Source organism: Macrobrachium nipponense, chromosome 31 (assembly GCF_015104395.2).
Source record: "Macrobrachium nipponense isolate FS-2020 chromosome 31, ASM1510439v2, whole genome shotgun sequence".
Lineage (NCBI taxonomy): Eukaryota > Metazoa > Arthropoda > Malacostraca > Decapoda > Palaemonidae > Macrobrachium > Macrobrachium nipponense.
Genome location: NC_061093.1, coordinates 25,753,908 through 25,780,378, shown reverse-complemented (window position 1 = coordinate 25,780,378; position 26,471 = coordinate 25,753,908). Strand labels below are relative to the sequence as shown.

General features: G+C 39.1%; 1 protein-coding gene across 1 annotated transcript in view; it reads right to left on the bottom strand.

Moving 5' to 3' along the window:
* Positions 1-26,471, bottom strand: part of LOC135206703 (serine/threonine-protein kinase Nek8-like) — a 123,349-nt gene that overhangs the window by 85,860 nt on the left and 11,018 nt on the right. Inside the window, exons 3-8 of the mRNA XM_064238124.1 lie at positions 20,253-20,426; positions 18,416-18,573; positions 17,439-17,589; positions 16,290-16,501; positions 6,379-6,576; positions 3,652-3,779 (exon numbers count right to left, since the gene is read on the bottom strand). Coding sequence (XP_064094194.1) covers positions 3,652-3,779; positions 6,379-6,576; positions 16,290-16,501; positions 17,439-17,589; positions 18,416-18,573; positions 20,253-20,426 — 1,021 coding nt within the window. The remainder of the gene's footprint in view (positions 1-3,651; positions 3,780-6,378; positions 6,577-16,289; positions 16,502-17,438; positions 17,590-18,415; positions 18,574-20,252; positions 20,427-26,471) is intronic.

The following is a 26,471-nucleotide window of genomic DNA, read 5'->3' as shown; positions in this document are numbered from 1 at the left end:
AGAAGCTCTAGTAGCGGTTAGCGATGCTGGTGGTACTATAATTTCTTGTGTAGGTGATAATTGCAACACAAACGTTGCAGTTTATGGTAAATTAGGTGGTCCTGGTAAAGCTTTCATAAATGCTATAAATTCTCATGCTTTCCTTGTTTTTAACTATGTTCATTCTTTCAAAAATGTAAGAAATAACTGGATAACCGTTCAGGATAAGGAACTTTCTTTCATAAAAGATGGAAAAACATATGTTGCACGATGGAGGACATAGAAGCACTGTACGATGAAGACAGGAAAAACAGCATCCGTCTAACCAAGATCACATACACAGCTGTGTACCCAAAGCCTTTGCAGAGACAAAGCGTGCCTTTTGTTTGTCAAATCTTCAATGACAAAACTGTTGCTGCCCTTTCAACTCTAAAGGATAAACTTGGCATTAGCGAGGGCACCATCATTTTTGTTAAGCTGATCACTGATTGGTTCCACATGATGAATGTGAAAGATCGGTATTCCGGTATTAACATGCGTGATGATTGTCGTCAACCATGGACCAATAATTGCACTACTTTCAAGAAACTTAATGAAACTTGTGATGTTATATCCTCTTGTGCATGGTCAGGTGGTCGAGGTCGGACGCAAAAGCTCACAAAGCAAACTGCAGAGGCATTGGTGCTGTCTACAAGAGCCAACATTGAGGCTGCAGAGTGGCTATTGACTCAGTACAAGTTCACCTATGTGCTACCTGGTGTGTTTGCTGATGAGGCCCTTGAAAAGTTCTTTGGCCAAGCCAGACAACGCAATGGGGGTAATTTCTACATTGACATTGTAGATATCAAGGCAGCTGCAGCAACCAAGAACCTCCATGCACTTTTGAAATACGAGTCTACGCTGCACCAGTCCAATGATGTGCCTTGTACCTCTAACATTTGCATTGATGATTATCACTTTGACATCACTATTGCTGACACTGAAGACCTAGTTCAATCTAATGACAGTATCAAACATAAAATTATTTTTCTAGCTGGATATCTGGAACACAAATTTCGAGGTAATATTTTGAGTGTCGAAACTGAAGATAACGACGACCATCATATTAATTCAGAGTTTCTCACAAACTTAAGCAGAGGTGGACTAACTGTACCTCTACTCTCAACAGTGCATTTTGTACACTCAGCCTATAAACTTTTTGATGAGTGCAACTTGCATTGCTGCCGAGCTCATCTCAGCCAAACTTTATCTTGTATCGATAGTCCAATGGTTGCAATTCAAGGAGCATGCCTTACTCTGTCAAACATTTTTTTGAAAGCATTTGTGCTAGACAACAGTGATAAAGAAAGACACCTTGGCTGCTTGAGAAGAAAAGAAAAACTATCTGCTAAAAACTAAACATGTACCTAATGTTATTTATATTATGGAATGTTTTTTCAATTATTTTGTTTCTAGAATAACTATATTGTTTGCCTTAGACATGTTCCTGTTGTTTCTCCAGGCTTAACTGTTTATATATGGATTTTAATTCAGTGACAGGGTAACTTAAGGTGTGTTTTCCATTGCTTTAATTGAGAGAATATACAATATTCTGTATGATTTTGTGTTTTTTATGAGATTTGACCTTTAAATGACCTAGATTTGACCTTTAAATGACCTTCAGATGACATCGTAGGAGGTTAAAAGTATGACAAATGAACTCTTCGCCCTTCAAAACCCCTTAAGACACCAGAATGAAGGTTCTATCATGTATTTGACACAAATTGTGGGTGGGACCCAAGTTCCAACTTGGGACCCAAGTTCCAGATACCGAGCATAGAGGATACCAGTCCTTCTATTTAAGGGGTCTATGCTTAAAATACATAACTCATGCAATCATGAAGGACGATGATGTAAGTATAAAACTGAAATTTGACTTACAAACTACTTTTATATCCATTTCATACTGCACATCATATTGTATAAAAAATTAAAAGTTACCGTTCTTACTGTCTGATTCGTGTGCGACAAGAAAAAGCAACTGAAAGATCCAATACTTAAATGGATCTGAGATAAAAAAAAACACACCACTTTTGTTCAATGCATGATCATGACAATTGGGAACCATGTAGTGATAGAAATTTGTTCTGTCTCCTAAATATGAAACAAGAAAGTGCTAATTTCTTCCCACATACGTATGATTGGAACTGAGAACTCTAGCATAGAGGTATGAAGATATTGAAAACTCACAGCAAGAGTGAGAAAGTTGACAAAAAAAGTAGTTTGTTGAATTTTGCAAACAACACCTAAATTAGTGAATAAGGGACAAAATTGAATGAATAATTTTCAGCTAAATAGCATCATGGAGCTGTTGATGTTGCAGTCAGATGTGTCCATTATCTGAGTTATTATTAACAAAAACTGAGTATGTGTGTTATGTGGAATAAAACTAACTGTGCATCAATAATAGCCCCAATTGGTGAGTTTAAAGTTTGGCCTCCCCCTGGTGATGTGGGCCTAATGAAAGAAGAGTGTTTTTAATTTTAAAGGTATGTCTTACTGGCTGGCAAGCAAGGTACTTTCCAGCCTATGAAAAGAATGATAATCTAATCATAAAGGAGCCAATATTTAATGGTTGAGAGAGAGAGAGAGAGAGAGAGAGAGAGAGAGAGAGAGAGAGAGAGAGAGAGAGAGAGAGAGAGAATTTTTTCATTAATCTACAGGCAAATTAATTACCTAAAGAGGTAATTGGTACAATAAACAGAAATCTGCATGATTAAATTCTGATACTGCCAACACAGCAACAGTTTGGTATGGCAATAACTGCAATACAGTGAACCGCCCGTATTCGCGTTCTCTGGATTTGTGGACTCACACAATCGCGGATTTCTCTTGGGAACGTTTCCTCACATTATTCACGGAAAATTCACATATTCACTGTATTTTTCTTTGAGAAATATCCACAAATTCCTGCTTTTTTTATCAATTTTATCATAACATGCACTTTTTGTGATAAAATTATTAAAAAAACCAGGTACTATGAACATTTTTAGTGGGTTTTTCTTAAGTTTTAACTAACAAAATCGGCTGATTTAGTGTTTCTATAGGGGTTCCAACTATTCACGGGTTCTAACTATTTACGGGGGGGTCTGTTACGCATTCCCTACAAATACGGGGGGACCACTGTACTTCATATCATCAGAGGCCATGCACTGAGTGAATACTACCAAACCACTTGATAAAATCCTAAAAAAAAAGGACTATTCAACATCAAAATAGTACAGTTAGTAAAATATATGTACCTAAAAAAACAAAAAATACTTGAAATCCTCAAAACAACAGCACTTGCAAACAAACTTCAGTAGTAAATAGAAATAAATCAAACACTCTTGGGTTCCTGATCTATTTGCCAGCATTGATCTGCAGCTGGCTATGAGAGTTACAAGTGAGAGATCCCAATAATTTAGAATGAAAACATCCTAAAAACTACAATCGTATGCATACTGCATTGCAGTAACTAAGATGCCTCTCCTAGCAAAAATTACATTTTCACATATGACCTCTAGGAACCTGATATTTAAGAATTCAATGTAGTTCTGTGGCTATTTTAAATAAACACTCTGAGGCATATAATACCAAAAATAATCCTACAAATTAGTATAACCTGTCACCAAAATGTGAAATAAAGCTTACCATCTACATTAGTGGAATCAGCCTGTGGCTGCCAAAGGATAACTTGACCCAAATTGGTTATGGCAGCTTTGTGAGTTTTGCTGGCTGCCACTTGACAGACATTTCCCTCACAATGACCAAGGGGTAGTCTGTTTCCAAAATAAGAAAAAAAGCATCATTAACCTTGAACGCCGAAGCAGTAAAAAAAAATTTGTCTCCCGTGTGCCGGAGGGGTTTCGGAGTGAGCGCGGAAGCAGAAACAAAATATTTTTTCAAAAAATCACAGCGCGCTTAGTTTTCAAGATTAAGAGTTCATTTTGGCTCCTTTTTTTGTCATTGCCTAAAGTTTAGTATGCAAACCATCAGAAATGAAAAAAATTATCATTATCATATATAAATAATGCGATATATGATAGCGCAAAAAAACGAAATTTCATATATAATTGTATTCAAATAGCGCTGTGCGCAAAACAGTTAAAGGTAACAAGTTACTTTTTTTGTTGTAATGTACACTAAATTGCGATCATTTTGGTATATAACACATTGTAAAACGATCAAAGCAACACAGAGAAAATATATCACAAAATAATGCATGAATTCGTAACGCGCGGACGTAAACAAAATATTTTTTCAAAAATTCACCATAATTCTAAATATTGTCCTAGAGACTTCCAATTACTTTCAAAATTAAGACAAATGATTGAATATTACTATACTGTAATAGTATTAGCTTACAATTGCAGTTTTCGACCATATCTGACGAGTTAAAGTTGACCGAATGTCGAATTTTTTTATATATATATTTTTATATGCAATTATTTTGGAAATAAGAAAAGCTACAACCTTCAAATATTTTTCGTTTTATTCTACATGAAATTGCGCACATTTTCATATACGTATAAAACTCTATGAAATGCCTAATATGAAACGGAGCAAATATTCCGAGAATGGGACGTACGTATTTCGGAGATTTGTCGGAGAATGGCCGGAGATCCGCGCGCGGGAGGGAAGGAAAGATTTTTTTTAAAATTCACCATAAATCTAAATATTTTGCTAGAGACTTCGAATTCATTTCAAGATGAAGATAAATGACTGAATATTACTAGACTGTAAGAGTTTTAGCTTACAATTGCGTTTTTCGACCATTTCGGTAGAGTCAAAGTTGACCGAACGTGGTTTTTTTTCTATTTATCGTGATTTATATGCAAATATTTCAAAAATGAGAAAAGCTCAAACCTTCAATTATTTTTAGTTGTATTCTACATGGAATTGCGCACATTTTCATATATAAAACTTTATGTAACGGCTAATTTAAAATGGTGCAAACATTACCACAATCACACGTATGATTTTTTCGGAAGAGTTACCGCGCGGACGTAAAGAAAATGTTATTTTTTTCATAAATTCACCATAAATCGAAATATTGTGCTAGAGACTTCCAATTTGTTGCAAAATTAAGGTAAATGATTGAATATACTAGAATATAAGCGGTTTAGCTTACAATTGCGTTTTTGACCATTTCGGTAGAGCAAAGTTGACCGAATGTTGAAATTTTGGCAATTATCGTATTTATATGAAAATATCTCAAAACTGATAAAAGCTACAACCATGGGTTGTTTTTAGTTGTATTGTGCATGAAATTGCGCACATTTCCTATATTAAAACTTTATATAACGGCTAATTCTAAAATGGTGCAAAATTACCACAATCGCATGTATGATTTTTTCGGAAGAATTACCGGGCGGACGTAAGGAAAAAGTTTTTAAAAAATTCACCATAAATCGAAATATTGTGCTAGAGACTTCCAATTAGTTGCAAAATTAAGGTAAATGATTGAATATTACTAGAATATAATCGTTTTAGCTTACAATTGCGTTTTTCGACCATTTCGGTAGAGTCAAAGTTGACCGAAGGTTGAAATTTTGGCAATTATCGTTATTTATATGAAAATATCTCAAAACTGATAAAAGCTACAATCATGAGTATTTTTATTGTTGTATTCTACATTAAAATGCGCACATTTTCATATATAATACTTCATGTAACGGCTTAATTTACAATGGTACAAAAATTAATGTCAAAGTGACGAAATAATTCCGAGATGTGTCACAGATACTTTTTTAGTACGGCAAGAAAGAAATTCGCGCTGGCGCGCCTGCGTATCGATTGTGAACAAAACAACACCTTGATCGTGAACTCCCAGCATCCCCCCAAGGCGCGTGATTCAAGAGTTTTTGGCTGGTAGGCCTAAAAGTATTTTTTTTCCGCGAATTTTTAAAAAAACTTTTGTATGTCGACGTAAAATACGTCCAGTCGGCCGAGAGACAAAAATGTCGACGTAAAATATGTCCAGTCGGCGTTTAAGGGTTAATAGTGTTCTTCCATCAGTAAATAAATTTTGGCTTAAAAAAGTGACTACAGATTTTATCCAAGATAAGATCTAAAACCCATCACTAAACCATTTAATAAATCATCCACTGTTAAATTAAAAGTAAGTGGTATAGTTATAAAATGAAATGCCATATGTCACCGAGTAATTCATGTAGTACAATGGAATTTGAAGGCTATAACAGTAAACAATCAGGTACATTGAAAACTTTCAAAAAAAAGAAGTAACAGCAAATGTCCTGTTAAAGAAAACGATACACTATAACATTTCACTAAGAAAAAGAAATATCAGTACAGTAATATCATTCTTAAAATATAATATACAAAAACTGGAATGCAATACATAGTTCATTACAGTACCTGCATATATTACCACATGGATCCAAGAAAAATACATCAGAGGAGGGGGTTGCAGCTGCAATTTCTGCAGCAGTTTCCATCTCACTTAACTCTTCTATATAATCACTCCTTTCAGCATCTAGCTTTTCTCTGTCTGTTGAGTCTTCACTTCCTCTGGATGACCTGGTCCTGGTTCCAACTGATGATAAGCGTAATGGTCTTTGAAAAAAGGAAGGAAATATTTGTAAGAAGACAGCCACTTTCCTCAGATATTGAATGAGTATACAAGAAATTATATTAACATAAACTTTCACAGGTTATCTCAATCTATCATCTTTATGTTGGTAAGTTCCCTGCTAATGGTACACTGTATATAATAATCTGATTCTTAAATTATGTTATGACACAAATGGTGTCTCTTGAATATAAAGGTGAAATGAATTTTGCCTCCAGCCTCAAAACAATTTTTTAATACAAATTATTCTTTACATACAAAACGATTACTTTTACATTGGTCAATTGTAATTGCATGAACCACAAATACTCCTGCCATAACAAGGAAAAGAAAAATTACTCCTGGTAAATGGTGCTAGTATCTCTAGTTTCTTTTGGTTGCCATGTGGCAAACTGCATCTCTTGCCGAGTAGTCTGAACCAGTTGCGAAAGAATACACAAGTCTTAAGGTAAGCAATATGTGATACTAAGCCATGCTGCTGTAAATGAAGGAAAACTACTTGATAGGACCAAGACGATCTCCTAAGACATTGTCTGGAACCTCAGAAAAAGGAGAACAAACCATGAAGAATAACAGCATGCTTAAAAAATCAGAAAAGTGAAGTTCATAATGGATAAACCTTAACCAGGTGTCAATAAAAAATAAATTGAGGATGATTAAAATAAGTTTCCTAAATACCCATCCCCAAAGATAAACTTGGCTGGCTGCCACCACAAGTCTTTAATAAAAACATGATATTGTTATGATACAATAAAGTTTCATACATACTTACCTGGCAGATATATACATAGCTATCGACTCGACTCCGTCGTCCCCGACAGAAATTCAAATTTCGCGGCACTCGCTACAGGTAGGTCAGGTGATCTACCGCCCTGCTCTGGGTGGCAGGACTAGGACCTAGTTTCCCGTTTTCTAATCAGATTCTCTCTTCCACCTGTCTCCTGCGGGGAGGCTGGGTGGGTCTTCAATTGTATATATCTGCCAGGTAAGTATGTATGAAACTTTATTGTATCATAACAATATCATTTTCATACATTCAACTTACCTGTCAGATATATACATAGCTATGATTGACACCCTTTGGTGGAGGGCAAGAGACAGCTAACTAACTGACTAGACAGGTAAACAACATATGTTGTAGGTATAAATAAACCTTAGTTCCTACCTTATTAGATGGAAGACTTCGTGGCTATTGCCCAGGAGTCTGCTTCATCTCAAGAGCCTTAGCGAGATAGTGATCTGTGGCCAAGAGTTCTTGTGGATCTGTCGATGGGGTCTCTTCCACTTACTCGACAGAACCTAACTGGCGTTTGTCAATGGGAGCACATCCGCTATATACAACACGCCTTTATTTTAAGGAGCACACAACCAATCCCGATCACCCGATCCTAACCCGTGTTAGTTCTAAGATTGCCCAGAGTTATCCCCAAACTCTAGCAAACAACCACAAACTCGAAACTCATACATACAAAAAATAAAAATTTTGTACCCTCAATAGTCGCTGTCACTCGATTTCCAAATGAAGTGAAGTGAAGGCCGCTTGTGCGACAACTGACACTCCCATGCACCGGAAACACGAGAACACATCCGACAAGAGGGTTACGTACACAATTTAAGGATCGGTGCTCTCTCCTTTACCCAGAACCGTCTGTGCTGACACAAACGGACCTAAAGAAAAACATTTCTCATACGTAACTCGCACGTCTTTTAAATATGAGATGCAAACATGGAGTTGCATCTCCAATAAGTTGCGTCCAAAATGTTTTTGAGTGACATATTTCTTTGGAACGCCACAGAGGTTGCGATTGCCCTAACTTCGTGGGCTCACTCTTAAAAGATTAAAAGAATCATCTGGACAATTCTTATGAGCTTCCATAATAACACTTCTAACAAAGAAGGCTAAGGCGTTCTTGGACATTGCTCTCTTGGGGTCTTTTACTGAGCACCAAAGACCTTTTTGCGAACCCCCCAACTGCTTCTTCCTGTCCAGATAAAATTTTAGAGCTCTAACTGGGCAAAGGGATCTTTCTGCCTCTCTGCCCACCAAACTAGAAGTCCTTTCACTTCGAAGCTCCTGGGCCAGGGATTCGAAGGGTTTTTGTTTTTGGCAAGAAAGAGAGACTGAAATGAACAAATTGCAGAGTCTCCTTTGAAGCCAACTCTTGATCAAGGGCGTGCAACTCACTGACGCCTTTTTGGCCGTTGCAAGAAGGACATCAGAAACAAACACTTTCTAGTGATATTACGAAAAGAAGCAGTGTGTAATGGTTCGAATTCTTCTGAGGATAGAAATTTAAGAACCACATCTAAGTTCCAGCTTGGAACCTTAGGTTCAAGTGACTTTGATGTTTCGAAGGAACGAATGAGGTCGTGCAAATCCTTATCATTCGTTAGATCTAATCCCTTGTTTCTAAAGACTGCTGACAGCATACTCCTGTACCCCTTAATAGTCGGTACGAGAGATGCGGACTTTTCTCTAAGAACAGAAGGAAATCCGCAATTTCGGTCACAGAGGTACTGGAAGAGGACAGCTTCTTCGACCTGCACCAGTTTTCTGAAAACTTCCCACTTCGATTGGTACACTCGCCTAGTAGATGATCTGCGGGCTCTAGCAATTGCGCTTGCTGCCTGGCGAGAAAACCCTCTCGCTCTGACAAGTCTTTCGATAGTCGAAAGGCAGTCAGAGCAAGAGCGGGTAGATTTGATGGTACCTCTTCGAAGTGGGGTTGTTTGAGCAGATCTATTCTGTTTGGAAGAGATCTGGGGAAAAGTCCACTGTCCACTCCATCACCTCTGTGAACCAAATTTGAGCTGGCCAATACGGAGCAATCAGAGTCATTTTGGTTCCTTCGGATGCCACGAATTTTCTGACTACTTCCCCCAGTATCTTGAACGGGGGAAAAGCGTAAACGTCTATCCCTGACCAGTCCAGAGGAATGGCGTCTGTTTGCATAAGCCCGGGGATCTTCCACCAGGGCACAAAAATGTGTCTATCCTTTTGGAGAGGAATGTGGCGAAAAGATCTATTTGAGGTCTTCCCCCAAAGGAGCCAAAGGCTCTGACAGACTTCTGAGTGGAGTGTCCATTCTGTGGGAAGGACCTGGAACCTCCTGCTCAATCTGTCCGCTCTCACATTCCTCTCCCCTTGGACAAACCTCGTTAGAAGAACTACCTTCCTTTGGTTCGCCCAAATCAATAGATCTCTTGCCAGCTCGTACAGAGCGAAAGAGTGCGTCCCTCCTTGTTTCTTGACATAAGCCAGAGCTGTCGTATTGTCTGAGTTTATCTGTACGACCTTGCCTCTGACTATGTGTTCGAAGCTCTTTAGAGCAAGGTGAATTGCTAAAAGCTTCCTTGCAATTTATGTGCCATGACACCTGTTCTGCCGACCAGGTGCCTGACACTTCTTTGGATCCCAATGTTGCACCCCAGCCCGACTCCGAGGCGTCTGAGAACAATGTCAGGCTTGGGTTCCGTACTTGCAGGGACACTCCTTTGTTTTCTTTTAAGGGAATCAACCACCACTTTAAATGATTTTTTATTTCCTCCGAGATTGGAAACGTGTCCGAGAGCTGTCCTGTCTTCCAACTCCAACTTCTTCTCAGGAAGAACTGAAGCGGACGAAGATGTAGTCTTCCTAGGAGAAAGAACTGTTCGAGCGAGGAAGGGTCCCCAGAAGGCTCAGCCATTCCCTCGCTGAAGTGCGCTCTTTCCCTAAAAAGTTCGATACTGTGGCACAGCCTTTCTTTATTCTCTCTTGAGATGGAAAACTCGAAAACAAAACCCCGAGAAATCCATCTGAATCCCCAGATAAACCACGTTCTGGCTGGGGATCATCTGAGACTTCTCGAGGTTCCACGATCAATCCCAATGATTTTGTTAATTCCAGTTGTTGACAGGTCCTCCAAACACTGCTTTTGAGACCTGGCTCTGATGAGCCAGTCGTCCAGGTACAGGGAGAACGTTTATCCCTTTCAAATGTAAATGTCTTGCTACATTTTTTCATCACGTCCGTGAAGACTTGAGGAAGACCGTGGAAAGGCCGAAACACAGGGCCCTGAATTGATAGATTCTTCCTTCGAACATAAATCGAAGGTACTTCCTCGACGAATGGTGGATCGGGATGTGGAAATATGCGTCCTGAAGGTCTAGGGACGCCATCCAATCTCCTTGCCGCAGTGCTGCAAGGACTGAAGCAGATGTTTCCATGCTGAACTTCTGTTGTTCTACGAATTTGTTCAGCGCACTTACATCCAGTACCGGTCTCCATCCCCCCGAGGCTTTTGCTACAAGAAACAAGCGATTGTAAAACCCGGGGAGCTGCAATCCAGCACTAGCTCTATTGCTCTTTTGTCCCACAAAAACTGTTCCACCATTTGACGAAGAGTATCCATCAGAACAGGGTCCCTGTATCTGGCGGACAATTCCCTCGGTGATGTTGTCAAGGGAGGGATGTCCTTTAATGGGATGCGATAACCCTTCTTGATGATCGACATCGTCCAAGGATTCGCTCCTATGTCTTTCCCAGGCTTTCGCAAATGAATGTAACCTGGCTCCTACAGGTGTCTGGAAGACAGAATTCTCACTTTCCTTTCTTAAAGGGACGAAGGAAGACCTGCCCCTCTTTTCGGTTGACTTCCTTCTGGCGATAGAATTCTAGCTGGAAGACCTCCTCGAAAGGGCTGCTGCTGAGCTGGACGAGCCACTTTCTTTTCCTCACTGGCCACAGGCCTATTTTTCCTTGAGGATTGTCTAAGGAGATCCTGGGTGGCCTTTCAGTCAGAGAATGCGCAATATCCTTCACCAACTGCGAGGGAAAAAGTGTTCTGAGAGAGGCGCAAACAATAAGGCGGCTCTCTGCGAAGGAGAGACGGCCTTCGTGAGGAAAGCACTGTGAACCGCCCTCTTCTTTAAAACTCCCGCACCAAAGAGGGAGCATACCTCAGCCGATCCATCCTGAACAGCCTTATCAATGCATGTGAGTATGCTATTTAGGGTTTCTGGGTCCCATTTTGTTCCTTTTCATGAGATTTCTTGGCCAGAACCCCAAGGGACCAATCTAAGAAGTTAAAAACTTCTAAAGTGTGAAAAAGCCCTTTGAGGAGGTGGTCCGTTTCCGAAAGCCCCCATGTTACTTTCGCTGCATTCAAGGCGTGTCTTCTCGATGAATCTACTAAACTCGAGAAGTCTGACTCAGCTGAAACGGACAGAGACAATCCCATATTTTCTCCCGTTTCGTACCAAATGCCTCTCCTCCCTGTAAGTTTTAGCGGGAGGCATACAAAAGACCGTCCTTCCTAACTCCTTCTTCTTCTTGAACCAGGAGTCAAGAGATTGAAGCGCCCTCCTCATAGATATAGCAGGCTTCATTTTAGGAAAGGAGGAAGACTGTGTGTTTTCGTGCTCGAGAACAGAGAGCGTGGAGAAGGAGGAGCGGCTGGCGTTAACGAGTCTCCATATTCTTCCAATAGAAGGGACGAAAGAACTTTGTAATTAGAAGATCCTTCCTTCATTTCATCCTCCGAGGCATCTTCTGGGTTCATAGGCTCGGAAGGAGAAGGCTCCCTTCTTTCTTCTGTTTCTTCCCTTACTCTCTTTCGAATGTCAGGCTCTTCATACAAGGAATGCGCCTGGTGTACAGCAAGAGTATCTCGCCTGGCAGGAGTAACGTGTTGGCATACTCCTGGCGCCGAATACTCCTGGCTTCTAGTAGGCGCATCTTGTTCCGAATACTCCTGGCGCCTGGGAGGAGTATTAAGTTCAGAATACTCCTGGCGCCTGGGAGGAGTATAAGGTTCGGAATACTCCTGGCGCCTGGGAGAGTCATTCAGTTCAGAATACTCCTGGCGCCTGGGAGGAGTATCGAGGCCCGAAGACTCCTGGCGCCTGGCAGGAGTACGTCGCTCCAAATACTCCTGATCCTTAGAATGCGTCTGGTGTTTAGTAGGAGTATTGATCCCGGTAGGCGCTTTCCGTCTAACAAGCGCTCTACCCCTAACAGGATCTTCCTCTTCAGCTAACTCTTGGCGCTTGGTTGAGATCTTGAATGTTTTGTACGCATACGCTGGCTCTTTGCGCCTACTCGGAGCCTGGCTCCTGGTTGGAGCCGTACTCTTGACAGGAGTAACTTCCTTTCTTACTTCTCTCCTGTCTAACGCATTGCTCCCCCCAGAGATGGCCGCTTGTGCGACAACTCCCCTGAAGGGTGCGTCGCGCCCGACAGGAGATCGGTATTTAGATCTTTTAATAGGAAGCCTATCATCCTTCTTACGAGTAGGCTCCTTATATAGAGTTCCTACTAACGAGGCTAATTGTTCTTGCATATTCATTAAAATTTTCCTGGTTGAGGAATCTTTCGAATCAGGAGAGGGAGATCTGGAAGGCGCTCTAGGATCTCTTCCAGACCCAGAGTCTGAATGTATTCTAGCCTTCTTTATTACCGAAGGCGCTCCTTCTTCAGAGAAGCGCTCGGGACTAGAATTGAGTTCATGTTCTTTCATACTCCTCTTCAGCGGACGGGAAAGTTTCGACTCCTTCCATCCTCTTCTCGGAGAAGGCGAACTAGAAGACGAAAAGCACTCTCGAAGGACGCTTTTCCTATAGCGGTCCTTGGCAGTTTGTGATATGATCGATTCTGCCGAAGGGACGCCTGATCGTTGGGGATTCTCCACAACCCCCGTACTGCTTCGACTTTCTTTCCTTCTCCTCCGGGCCAGGGAGCTTGGAAGAGGTCTAGCCTGGGAGCGTCGCAGAGTACGACCAGACGCCCCCTCCACTACACTGGGGACACTAATATCACTAGCGAAACCACATTCACTTTCCTTACCTTCCAATGCTGCCACTTTTTCCTGCATTTTCTGAAGGGAAGCTCTGAGTTCCGCTATTTCCGAAGCAGAACTAGAGGGATTAGCAATTTGTGAACGGGCTGAAACAGAATGGGCATGATTATCAGAGGAAGAAGCTACAGAACTAGACAGTAAATCATGAGATGTAGACATTCTGCGGGTTTTATAAGCCGCCTTCCTCTCTCTATCTTTCTCTAACTTCTTCAAGTAAGAAGTTAGATTCTTCCACTCTTGTGCACTCAATTTCTCACACTCGTTACACGTATTCTCAATCGAGCATTCAACCATTCTACACCCACTACAAGTAGTATGAGGATCTACCGAAGCTTTCGGAATCCTCACCTTACAGCCCTCATTCACACACACTCTGAAACTAACACTAGAGTCAGACATATTCACGAATTCCAAAAACCAAGTCCAAAAAACAGTCCACGATAGCGAATGCCAAACAAACGATCCAAGTAACGTCACCAAATATCAGCGAGAGATGATCAAAAGCTTTGCGAAAAAAAAACGAATTCTAGTCAGGAGGAAGTAACAACAATGTTGATACCGCCGGCAACAGAGAGAATCTGATTAGAAAACGGGTTTAATAGTTCCTAGTCCTGCCACCCAGAGCAGGCGGTAGATCACCTGACCTACCTGTAGCGAGTGCCGCGAAATTTGAATTTCTGTCGGGGGGACGAGGCGGAGTCGATAGCTATGTATATATCTTGACAGGTAAGTTGAATGTATGAAAATCTAAAATATTTTGAGATACCTCAGAAAACTCAGTAACAGTGGACTGGTATCTCCACATTGGCTTTAAAAACTGTATTAATATCTTAATTACAGTGGTACCGCCTCGACATTACGAAAGGCTCAACTTACGCAAAAACTCGAGATGCGAAGCAAATATGAAAAAAATACAGCTCTACATACGAAAGTTTCAAGATACGAAAGGTTGTTGCTGTAACAAAGTCCCGAGATTCGCCGGACCACCGAGAACAATTTTAAAATTCCCGCGCCACAACTGAGTAAACTTGCCACCATCCTCCCGCTCTCCCCATTGGTTCCTGATGCTAGTCACCCCATAAGATCCTGCTCTCCTATTGGTCAGGATCTACCCCTTGTGCTTTAAGTATTCTATTGGTAACAAGGATGCTGTAAATTGAAAAAGTTATTCATGCAATACATTTAATAAAAAAAAAACATTAGGTAAAGATAGAATAAAGAATAGAAATGAATGGTATTATAACTGTTTGGTAGTTTCAGTAGCTGAAGAGAGATAATGAAAATTTATGACTTACTGTGTACTAGGAAAAGTGATTGCTTGGCGATCGTTCGATACTCGTAAGTGCTGGATGTAAACAGAAGTTTGGAAGCTTTTTTTTGTTTGTTTATTATAGTTAATGGTTACTTAATAATTATTTGAAATGAGTACATGCAATACATTTAATAAAAAAAAAAATTGTGAATTAGATATCATATAAAATAAAATAAATCAGACTGCTATCATACGTATTTTTTAGAATTTCTTCTTCTGTTTTAATATTACGTTACGTATACGTTTCATTGCAGCTGTCAGTAACTCGGTATCTCCATTAGATAAAGAAAGAATAAAGAATAGAAATGAATGGTTATTATACTGTTTGGTAGTTTCATTGGTTGAAGAGAGATACTAATGAAAATTTATGGCTTACTGTGTCCTAGGAAAAGTGATTGCTTGGCGTTCGTTCAGTACTCGTAAGAGATGAATGTAAACAATCGATTAAAAGGTTTTTTTGTTTGTTTGTTTGTGTATTATAGTTAATGATTAATTAATAATTATTTGAAATTGAGTACATACTGATTATTTTTATACATTTTTTTGGCATATTCTAAGAACTTTTAGCTTCTTAGGTTTTAGATGTCAGAATCATAGACTAGGCTACAGTAGCAACCGCTAACATAGGCTAGGTTTATTGCTAAGGGACCAATGCTAAAGTCCTAATATATGCGTAAAAATGGGGTTGAACATTACATGCAGTTGAATATTACTCAAGTATGTACAGTATTTTGCCTTTTTGGAGTCATATTTCTTCCATCGGATCGGCATCGTAACCCTAGAACATGTGTTGTAGGCCTGGAAATATAATTTACTGAGGTGTTTTTGGAGGGCTTGGAACGGATTAGCCATTTTACATGTAAAATGTGGTCTAAGATAAGAAAACCTCATGATACGAAGGGCGCCTCGGAACGGATTAATTTCGTATCTCGAGGTACTACTGTATATGTAAATAATAAAAGGTAGAGAATGGCCTTATTTCTTGACTTTCACCTGGGAGGCTTGATTCTACTAAGTTTAATAAGATCTCAGAATAACTTGCCTTAGCTACAACGAAATTGTTTTTGGAAACAAAAATGTTAACTTCACAGGACCTAATGAAATCACAAAAGGCAAAAAGTGAAGAAGATAAAGGGGTAACTGTTGACTTTCCAGTGCAGAGAATTAAGAAATGCTTGTTGGAGAGACAAGGACTTTTACCCCCATCATGGAAATGCTTTTCCTCTCACTAACTGCCAATTTGTGCTGTCATTTAGCATTCATTCTGCTGCCCCTTAAATAGGCAAGTAGAGGTCTCTAATCTGTATAAATACGCTTGTAAAATCTGGACCACACCTATAAAAGATTTCTTTCTGCATAGGCACTTTTATATTTATAATTCTTTTCTTTCATGTCTAGTTATCATTCCTTTCTGTCAGCACATGTACCATGGAATATTTCTTATTTGTTACGTTTATATTTCAATCATCCTCAATTTATGAAGGTCAAAAAATACAGTAAAGGTAAAATTCTAATGAACAACTGAAATGAAAAAATCATACTGTACCTGGAAACACATCGCACCATTCCCAGATCAGCATGAAGTTTAAAGATTGTGGGAAAAACCAGTGGATGACTAATAACCTCATGTATATTTGGACGTTGTGCTGGGTCCACATGCAATAGTAAGTGAACAAGGGAACGCATTTCTGCACTATACTGGGGATGGATAGGGACAAAAATTCCTCGCATGATTTTCATGATCAAAGCTGGCAGTGTCTGAAAATAAAATACACTTAATTGGATTATGATTATGACATAACCATAGTGGATGGAACAAACAGAACGTGAAGGCATACAGCTGTATACCAACAAAGAACTAATCTTGATAAGCAAAAAAACTGTAAACACTCGCATTCTGTAACATCCAGATTTTGGAACTGAATTTGAATTAATATTACTAACACTTAGCATAACAATCATAAGCATTCTGAAACTCACAAAATAGAAGGTAATAAAGATGAACATAATTTGGCTATAGTACTGTTTAGTCATAGTCTATGCCTGGTCAAGAGAGAAATAACTTGGCAATATCAAAATATTCTCAGCATATAAAACAGACAATAAGTTAGGTGCCCTTGCACAAATACAGGTACTATCCGACTTACAACCTCTACTCGACATACGACCACTGGTCGTACTTACAACCCTTTACTTCAGGACAGTTGACCATTGAGTTACTTGGCACTGCGCCATCTCATGAGACTCTCATCACTCAGGCATGAGAACTCTCTCACTCAGGCAGCATCAGTTTGAGTTACCCTGCCCTATCTGCAGCATCATTTGGTATTTACTGTACTGTAGACTGAAGTGCAAACCAATTTACGTAAGAATCGACTTCTGACATGCATGCAAGAACCTAACCCCATTGTAACTCAATGCCTGATTGTACGTAATATATACTATTACATAAATGATTAAAATGTATTAGTAGAAGTACATTATGGTAAAAAGATTGAAATAATGATTGTACATTACATTACAGTACTAGGTAGGCACTTATATAGCAAAGGTTTGATAGTATACCCTACCCATAGTATGTTGGCCACTTTCTAAGGTTCGACTTACATCCATTCCGACTTACAACCAGTGGGTCGGAACCAAACTTGGTTGTAAGTAGGATAGTACCTGTAAATGAAAGACAGTACTGACTCACCCCTGCTTCAAAGGCTCTTCTTAAGGTAAGCATCTCATATAGAACACAGCCAAGGGCCCATATATCACTCTTCTTATTATATGGTTTTTCCTGACATAATTCAGGTGAAAGATAGCATGGAGTTCCAACTACTGAGTGTGCTTTGCTTTTACTGTAACATAAAAAAGTACAGTACTGAAAACGCATACAGAACATTTTTTATTTGATTATGGGTGATCATACAGAGAAAATCATTTGTTGTGTAATTCTATATGGAATACAAAATAAATCATACTCTTGTTATTCTAACATTTTCTTGGAAAAATTATGACATTTCAAAAGCCTTATAGCCTGTCATAACTGAGAAATAATGCCCTGAACACCATTAACATATAACCTCAATAAAGGTTTGTTGACAGTGTCTTGAGCAGCTGAGTGCTAACTCTGCAACATCTCAACAACCCTGTTCCACTACTTCATCAACCCTTTAATTCCCTTCCATTCACTTTTCTGTGCTCAAATCTTTGCCCCAGACTGAAATCCTTTAGGCCGAGCCAATTAAAGTCCATACCAGTGACTCGATAGATTGGTTAAAGAGGTAAAATAGTACTGAAGGTTAAATAGGAATACAGCAGTAATGTACTTCATAATAACAATAATAAATACAAATAAGAAATTATGAAGGTCCAGAGAGTCATTTAGAATGGGGATAGATGAAGACCTGGACTAGATACAAAATCAGGGTGGCCAGTGTGTGCACACAGAAAAAAAAAATAAGAAAAAAAAAAAGGAAAAAACTTATTCCATCTCAACCCACAGAAGGAGAATCTGAAGGAAAACTTTAATACACAATGACAAATTTGTGAAGAAGCAATCAAAATAACATATTCCAAAATCATACTTACATATAGAATTAGAGTGACATATTACTTTAAAATATTAAATGAAAAAAATATCAGATTATCCATAAAAAATACTGTACTTGAAAAATATATTACCTGCTAAGAATTTTTGAAATGCCAAAATCCCCTATCTTTACGATGCGATGAGATCTATCTAAAAGTATGTTGTGTGACTTGATGTCTCTGTGAAGAATGCTCATTTCATGAATATGCTTTATGCCTACCACCAACTGGCAAAACAGGTGTAATACATCCTGCCAAAAAGATAAATAAAAGCATCATAATTACAGTAATGAACAGGTAAAACAACTATAAAATTTATTAAAAATCTATCTTCTCTTGAAAATAAAATTTTTTATGGTGTTTACTTTTCATAAATATAAACCTCTCATTTTACTCACGCCTCGTCAGAAAAAAAGCAAAATAATTTGAGTGTTGAAATTATACAAAGAAGAATCATAAGTTACTCTCATCTGGTTTATACAACAATGAAGCCTCAACATGCAAAATTTATCTAAACATGCCATTCTCAAGGTCATTCTCAGTAAAGCTCAGAGATCATTTGGGCCTTGTATACTGAGGTGAGGTTTAAAGCACTACTATATTCCCACAAGTTATGGCCTCAAATTGCATCCTTCTGGACTTATAAGAACCTTTTTAGCTGAAAACTTTAGCCATAAGAGCAGACAAGTATCTCCACTGGATTTCTTTCAGGATAGAAACTGCAGCTTCTGTATGCCCTCCAATTGAAAAGGTTTAAGTACATCCCATATGACGCTCTCCACAGGGCATTCTAAGAATCAAGTATGTATCTATGAATGCAGTTTCTTACAGCCTCAAGCAAGTCATCTTAGGGGCATATGGTAATGGGACAGATGGTGGAGCAGGGCAAATTAAAGTGCTTAAAGGTGCTAAAACTTTGGGAGCTTTTACCTCTGGTATGTAACTTACAAGCTGTTAAAGACTCACTCTCATAAAGATCAATAATAGCAGCAGCACAGGCAAGCTAGTACCTGCTTCAGCTGAGGTTTTGGGCTTGACACACTCTTCATCCTCTTTACATAAGTCCTCTTTTCATTTTCCACTGTGGCATCCCTACAGACTTAGAATTTCTATGGCAATTCGCCAATATAACTCAACTGACTTTTATTTACTTTTCTTACTTTTCTATCATTAGCTGGGTGATCCATAACAAATGGATCCTGTAGGCCCCAATATACCAGTTCCAGAGCATTCAGCAGCTTAATCCTCCCACCTAAATTCTTATTTGAGATAATAATAAGCAATGAGCTTGAGAAAAAATTCCTTTCTAACAAAATTAATCTTGACTACAAGAAAAGTAAGCCTGTTGACTGCTGGGGACACAAGAATCCACAGTCACATGTGCAGGCCTACCACCACTCTTCCTTTGTTGATCAAAAGGTTTGAAGTGTCTGAGATATCAGCCATGAAGAATGAAAGCTAATTTTAAGTAATGAAGCATACAAAGAAAGATACATACATTACTATAAATCTAATAAAAGCATAAAGGTTAATGGCATTTTACATTGCAAAACCAAAACCAATCAATTAATGGAGGTTCCCTACTCACATCACTATTCCACCTGTTGCAGCACAGCTAAAAAGTTGTTGTTGTTGTATGGACACCTATTTCATTTACATTCATAGTTCTAATTATCAAACAGGTAAATGAAGTACATTACATTTCGTATTTCAAAAAGAAACATACTTTCTGATGACTACAATATGTGTACCTGCCTTAAATCAAGAAAATGATTTAATTATTATTATTCATGGCAAAGCTCTTCAACAAAGTCCATTATTGTATTTAAGAAGTTTTTAATGATAGTTTTGGAAAAATAAGCTTTTCTTTAAAACTACTGCTAATTAAATATACCATTTAATGATCCAGTTCATGGTTACAAGTACTAACCTCTTCTTGAAGAAGATTTCCCTCACCTCGACAGCGAAGGTAATCATATAAATTCCCTCCTGGAGCATACTCCATGACAATCATCATTGTATTATTTTCAAGAAAATTCTCATAGTATTCAATTATGTTGGGATGATGAAGCATTGACAAGACCTTTACTTCATTTTTTGTTAGCTGAAAAAGATTGAAATTTGAACTGCAATTAACAACTATAAATCTTAAAAATATTTCATGTTTCACAAAAACAAATATACTTTTTCATCAATACAACTGGTCAAGAAAGAGAAAGCCAGTGCTGAACTTGGATTTTAAAAAGATACATATTAGGCATATGAAGTGCAGGGCCTCCCCTTTTCACTTCTAGGCTGTATGAAAACCAAGAATTTGCTATAACTAGAGACTGAGGGTAAGGATTTTAACAAAAATTATAGTTTCTACAAAAACTTACTACTGTAGCTAAATAAATTTCTAGTTGACAGATAAAAACTGTTTATATTGTCTTATGGCTTAATACACAATTAGAGAATAACAAGTAGTGAGCCACATACAGAGACTCAGATTAACTAATTGCTTAATAGCACTGAAGGTGACCTTCCCTAGTTACCTGTCAAATACTCTTGGTTTTGAACTATGAGCACCAATGGTATGTGACAATAAAGAGGCTCTAAGAGGAAACTCCTATTCAAGTGTATTATGTATCTTTGAAACAAAAGTTGCACCTAAATTTTGTACAGTACAGGATCATACAAACTAAAAATTAAAGTTTTATTTTTGTGGAATGCCCAGTAAAAGACCTCATATGTACTTACTGATATTTCTAGGATAGCAATGTATGAGAAATTATAAAAAAGAAAAAGTTGGTAAAGTGCATGAATAATACTGTAAGAAAGTAGCAGCTACACATGCTCTCATTTGGATTGAACAAAATAGTGGTGAACACCAAATTTACTGAGCACCAGTGACCTAGATAAGTTATGAGTTCAGCTGTAGTGGAAACTACACTAATAAATATAGCAGTTTGGAATACAAGCCTCAATCTCACTGGCACATTTCCTTGAGAAATATAACTTTAAGGGGGTTGGCCGGAACCCTTATATATGGGGGTATAGGGCAAAAAATACAGTAATGAAAAAATTCATGGAGCTTCGTATGGCAATGGAGAATACGTAAACAAAATATTTTGTCAAAATTCCTCTTACTTTCGTAGTTACAGGGTAGTTAGTAAACATAACTCAATAAGCCAAAAACACTGATCAGTACAAGAAAATACAATATTCCTTCTGTTATCGTAAAGTTTGATAATTATTGTCAAAGAAATTGTGAGCAATGGCATCTGTAGAGATTCCATGAGGTGGCAGGAGGGAGCTTGGTCAGTTACCACCATTCAGTGAGAGGAGAAACCTCTTGTAATGTACGCGTTGGAGTTTCACCTCTGGCATTCGCTTGCTTTTACGGATGTTTATATTTGTTTCGGCAAGAATTTCATTATGCCAATGAGGAAAAGACTAGCAAAACATCTTGCTACCATACAGACAAAGAAAATTCACTCTAATATGATTACAGAATATCATAATATACACGATATTAGTGTAGTTAGTGAAGAGCGAGAGGGAGGGGTGCGTAGTAAGGAACGCCCAGGTCTTGCCTGACACACACATCATGCAGTGCCCCAGGCTACGGTCTTTGAGGAAAGGGATCTTCATTTATGATAAATTACATAGTTTTGGTTTATTAATAACCAAAAGGGAATATGAAATTCATAATAATCATGATTTATTAACATTGTCTTTGTGATTTTATGTCTGTTTATCTTTGTTTCGGCAAGAATTTCATCATGCCAAAGACGAAAATACAAGGAAAACATTTGGCTAACATACTGAAGAAGAAAATTTGCTGTAATAAGCCAAGTTAGTGAAGGAGAGAGAGAGAGAGTTGCGTAAGAAGGAATGCCCCGTCTTGCCTGACACAGTGCCCCAGGCTACGATATATGAGCAAAGGGATCATCATTTATGACTAAATTATGATAAATAACATAGTTTTAGTTTATAAATACCCAAAAAAGATATATACATTCATAATAATCACTATTTATTAACATTGTCTTTATAAAAATACAAAGGAAAACTTTGAACGCCCGTATCTCAAAATTATACTTATTAACCTTCAAAATCTATCTTCTCACTTAGATTTAAAGCTATAGCACTGGAATTTGGTATATAACTCAGCAAGACATTATAGAACAATCAAATAAAACCCTTTTTTCCAATTTTTGTTTCGCTTTTTTTATAATTTTTTTTTCTGATTTATAGGGTTTATTTTTTGCCATAATGAAAAATTCATATCTAACAAAAAAAGACTTTTAAAAAAAACTCCTTATTTGATTGGAGGTCTACATCAGGTCTATATATGGTAGTAATCCCAGGTCTTAATACAGGCAGTCCCCGGGTTACGACGGTCTCGGCTTACGATGTTCCAAGGATACAACGCTTTTCAATTATATTCACCAGAAATTATTTCCAGGGTTACGACGCATGTTCCAGGGTTATGACGCATGCTCCAGAGTTACGACGCCTACAAACGCTGATCTGGCAGATGAAATGTGACACCAAAAATGCAAAATAATCAATATTTAAAGGTTTTTTTATGAAAATTGCAATAAGAATGCAGTTTACGTACATAGTTTTCAATGCACCCAAAGCATTAAAAGTAAGGTTTTCTTAGGATTTTTGACGATGTTCCGGCTTACGACGATTTTCGGCTTACGACGCGTCTCAAGAACAGAATCCCCGTCATAACCCGGGGACTGCCTGTATTGAATATCAAGAGAGGAGATAGAATTTGAAAAATGGTTATTTTCGGGATAAATCGCCTTGGTGTCACAAAACCGAACACCAGAGGTGAAAATCATATGCAGTTTGGAGTCACCTTATTAAGTGGTATGAATATCAAAGTCCTCTCCTTAAAAAATGGTATTAGTGGCGGTCCCCTTCCCACCCTTAAAACAATGGTCTACACTCTTGTTGCCATGAACATAATACTTCTATTTGAAGAAATGTAGTTGTCTTAAAATTTGTAATCACAATGAATCTGATGGACCTGATTCTTCATCAAAATTATAGTGCGTTTACTTTTCTAAGATCGCTCTGGTGGGGCCAGTAGAAAAGGCAGAGTTGTCATATCTACGGGTATGTAAGTCCCATTCAATGCTTCCCGCAGATATAATCCTTCTTAGGAAGATTCACTTTAGACCTTGGGAGTTGAGGGAAAGGGTTTGCTTCTTCCCTGTTAACTTTTTATTTTATTTTATTTTCATTCCCAATTTTATTTAGTTAGTCTTTCTCTTTCTATAATTATAGATGCGCTGAATGGCCTGTTGGCACCGGTGTTTACACTTGAGACATAAATTCATAAGCCAATTGATCTATTATGCCCTTAGAAAAGACAACCACTCATTCCTTCTTTGCAGAACATTTTTATCAAAATCATCCAAGTCAGTCACAGGACTCACTTTCTCTTTCCTTTTTTGAAACACTGGAGATTCCATTATATTTCCTGTTTCTCTTGCTTCCTTGTTAAGTCTACGAATAGTCATTTCTGACACTTTTGTTGCTTCATGTGTTCTCTGGATAGCCTTCGAAACATTAGTTACAGGATCTTCACGATGTTTTTACAAAATGAAGTATTTCAGAAATTATAGAAATATTTCCTTGGCCTCAGTGTGGTGGGTGAAGATGTTTACGGGAGTCACTTGGGCTAGGCTGTCCATACTTATCACAGTGGGTGATAAGTATTGACCATGACCTTTTAAATCCTCTTAAAAATCATAGGTCCCCTAAACTCAGATCTGGCATCGCCGGGGAAAAAATATGCCATATCTTCATTTTCATTCATGAAACTGAGGTTTTAACGAAGAATATGATATTGTTAGTATACAATAAAGTTTTGTACATACTTACCTGGCAGATATATACTTAGCTTAGGTCTCTGACGTCACGACAGAAAATTCAAAACTCGCGGCACACTGCTATAGGTAGGTCAGGTGATCTACCTTACCCGCCGCTGGGAGGCGGGTGTAATAAAACCGAGTCCGGCCCCCTTTCTTGTCAGGTTATTTTCTTCCACCTGTCTCCTGAGGGGAGGCTGGGCGGGCCATCAATCGTATATATCTGCCAGGTAAGTATGTACAAAACTTTATTGTATACTAACAATATCATTTTTGTACATGAACTTCCCTGCCAGATATATACTTAGCTGATTGACACCCTTGGTGGGGGAGGGAAAAGAGACACATACTTACTTAGAAAAGTGGGGAGCAACACATGTTAAAGGAATAAATAATATAACCTCTGGTCTTACCTGATTTAGGCAGAAGACTTGATAGTTACTGTCTATTAGTCTGCGTTGCCTAAAGAGTCTCAGCGAGGGCGTGACCTATGGCTGAGAAACTCTTTGGGTCTACCAATGGGAACTGAGTCCACTTACTTGGCAGAATCCAAGCAGGATCTGGTCAATGGGGATCAACCCGCTTACATGCCAGAGCCTATCACTACCAATTGCAAGGAGCCTCAAGCACAACCGATCACCTAACCAAATACTAACATTAGTATACGAAAGAAGGAGCTGCCTCCTGCAACCTCCTTCGCACAACCAAAAAAAACTCAAACTTAAAACTAACAGGGAAAAAGGATTAAAAAAGGATGTGTTTCGCTCCCTGCCCCAGCACTGAATCCGCCGATACGTAAGGGCCTAGCCCAAAACACTTATCATACGTAATCGATACGTCCTTTAGGTAGTGATTAGAGAAGACTGATTCACACCTCCAAAAAGTGGCCTTCATAAGGTTTTGTAATGAAAATTCTTCTTGAAAGCCAAAGACGTCGCGATGGCCCGTACTTCGTGCGCCTTGACTTTCAGAAGGTTAAACGTTGCTGATTGCAAGAGGTGTGTGCTTCTCTAATAACATTCCTGATAAAGAATGAGAGTGCATTTTTAGATAAAGGGCCTACTGGGGTCCCTTACAGAGCACCAGAGATTGCTCTCATTAGCAGCAAGTCTTTTCTTCCTCTGAAGATAATATTTCAGGCTTCTCACCGGGCAAAGGGATCTCTCCTCTTCTGTCCCAACTAAGGAGGATAAGCTTTTGATTTCGAAGCTCCTGGCCACGGCGAAGAAGGGTTTTCATTCTTGCTAGGAAAGCCAAGGAAGAAAGAGAGCAAACCGCGGAGCCTCCTTGGAAACCTACCTCACCTTCTAGAGCCTGCAGCTCGCTGACCCTCTTCGCTGACGCTAACGCACAGAGAAAAAGTCTTCATCGAAAGGTCTCTGAACGAAGCAGCATGGGGAGGTTCGAACCTTGAGGACCTCAGGAAGAGCAGCACGACATCTAGATTCCAGCTAGGCAGTAAGGAGGAGGTTCTTTTAACCGTTTCAAACGATCTGATTAAATCATGGAGGTCCTTGTCCTCAGATATGTTTAATCCTCTATGACGAAAAACTGAGGAAAGCATGCTCCTGTATCCTTGATGGTGGAGAACAACCAACCCGCATTTTTCCCTCAGGAAGATAAGAAATCTGCTATCTGAGTCACAGAGGTACTGGAGGAGGAAACTTATGAGTCCTGCACCAGCGTCGAAAAACATCCCACTTCGACTGGTGACTCTAGATGTGGAAGGTCTACGTGCATTGGCAATAGCCCACCCTTGCAGACTTTGCCGAAAAGCCCTTAGCTCTGACGAGACTCTTGTAGTCTGAATCCAGTCAGACTGAGAGCGGGGAGGTTTTTGTGAAACCTGTCGAAGTGGGGCTGTTTGAGCAGATCGACTCTTAGAGGTAGGGATCTTGGGACATCCACCAGCCATTCCAGTACCTCTGTGAACCAGTCGTGGGCGGGCCAGAACGGAGCTATCAAAGTCATCCTTGCTCCCTCTGAAGCTGCGAATTTCCTTAACGTTTCCCCTAGAATCTTGAAAGGCGGGAACGCGTAAAGATCCAGATTCCTCCAATCCATCAGGAATGCATCTATTGCCACTGCTCTTGGGTCTGCAATAGGGGAGCAGTATAGATCTATCCGCGCATTCCTGGAGGTCGCAAATAGATCGAGATGGGGCCTGCCCCACGTCCTCCACAGCTCCTGGCATACGTCCGTGTGCAGAGTTCCACTCTGAGGGAAGGACTTGATTCCTTCTGCTTAGCAGATCCGCTCTGACATTTCTTTCTCCC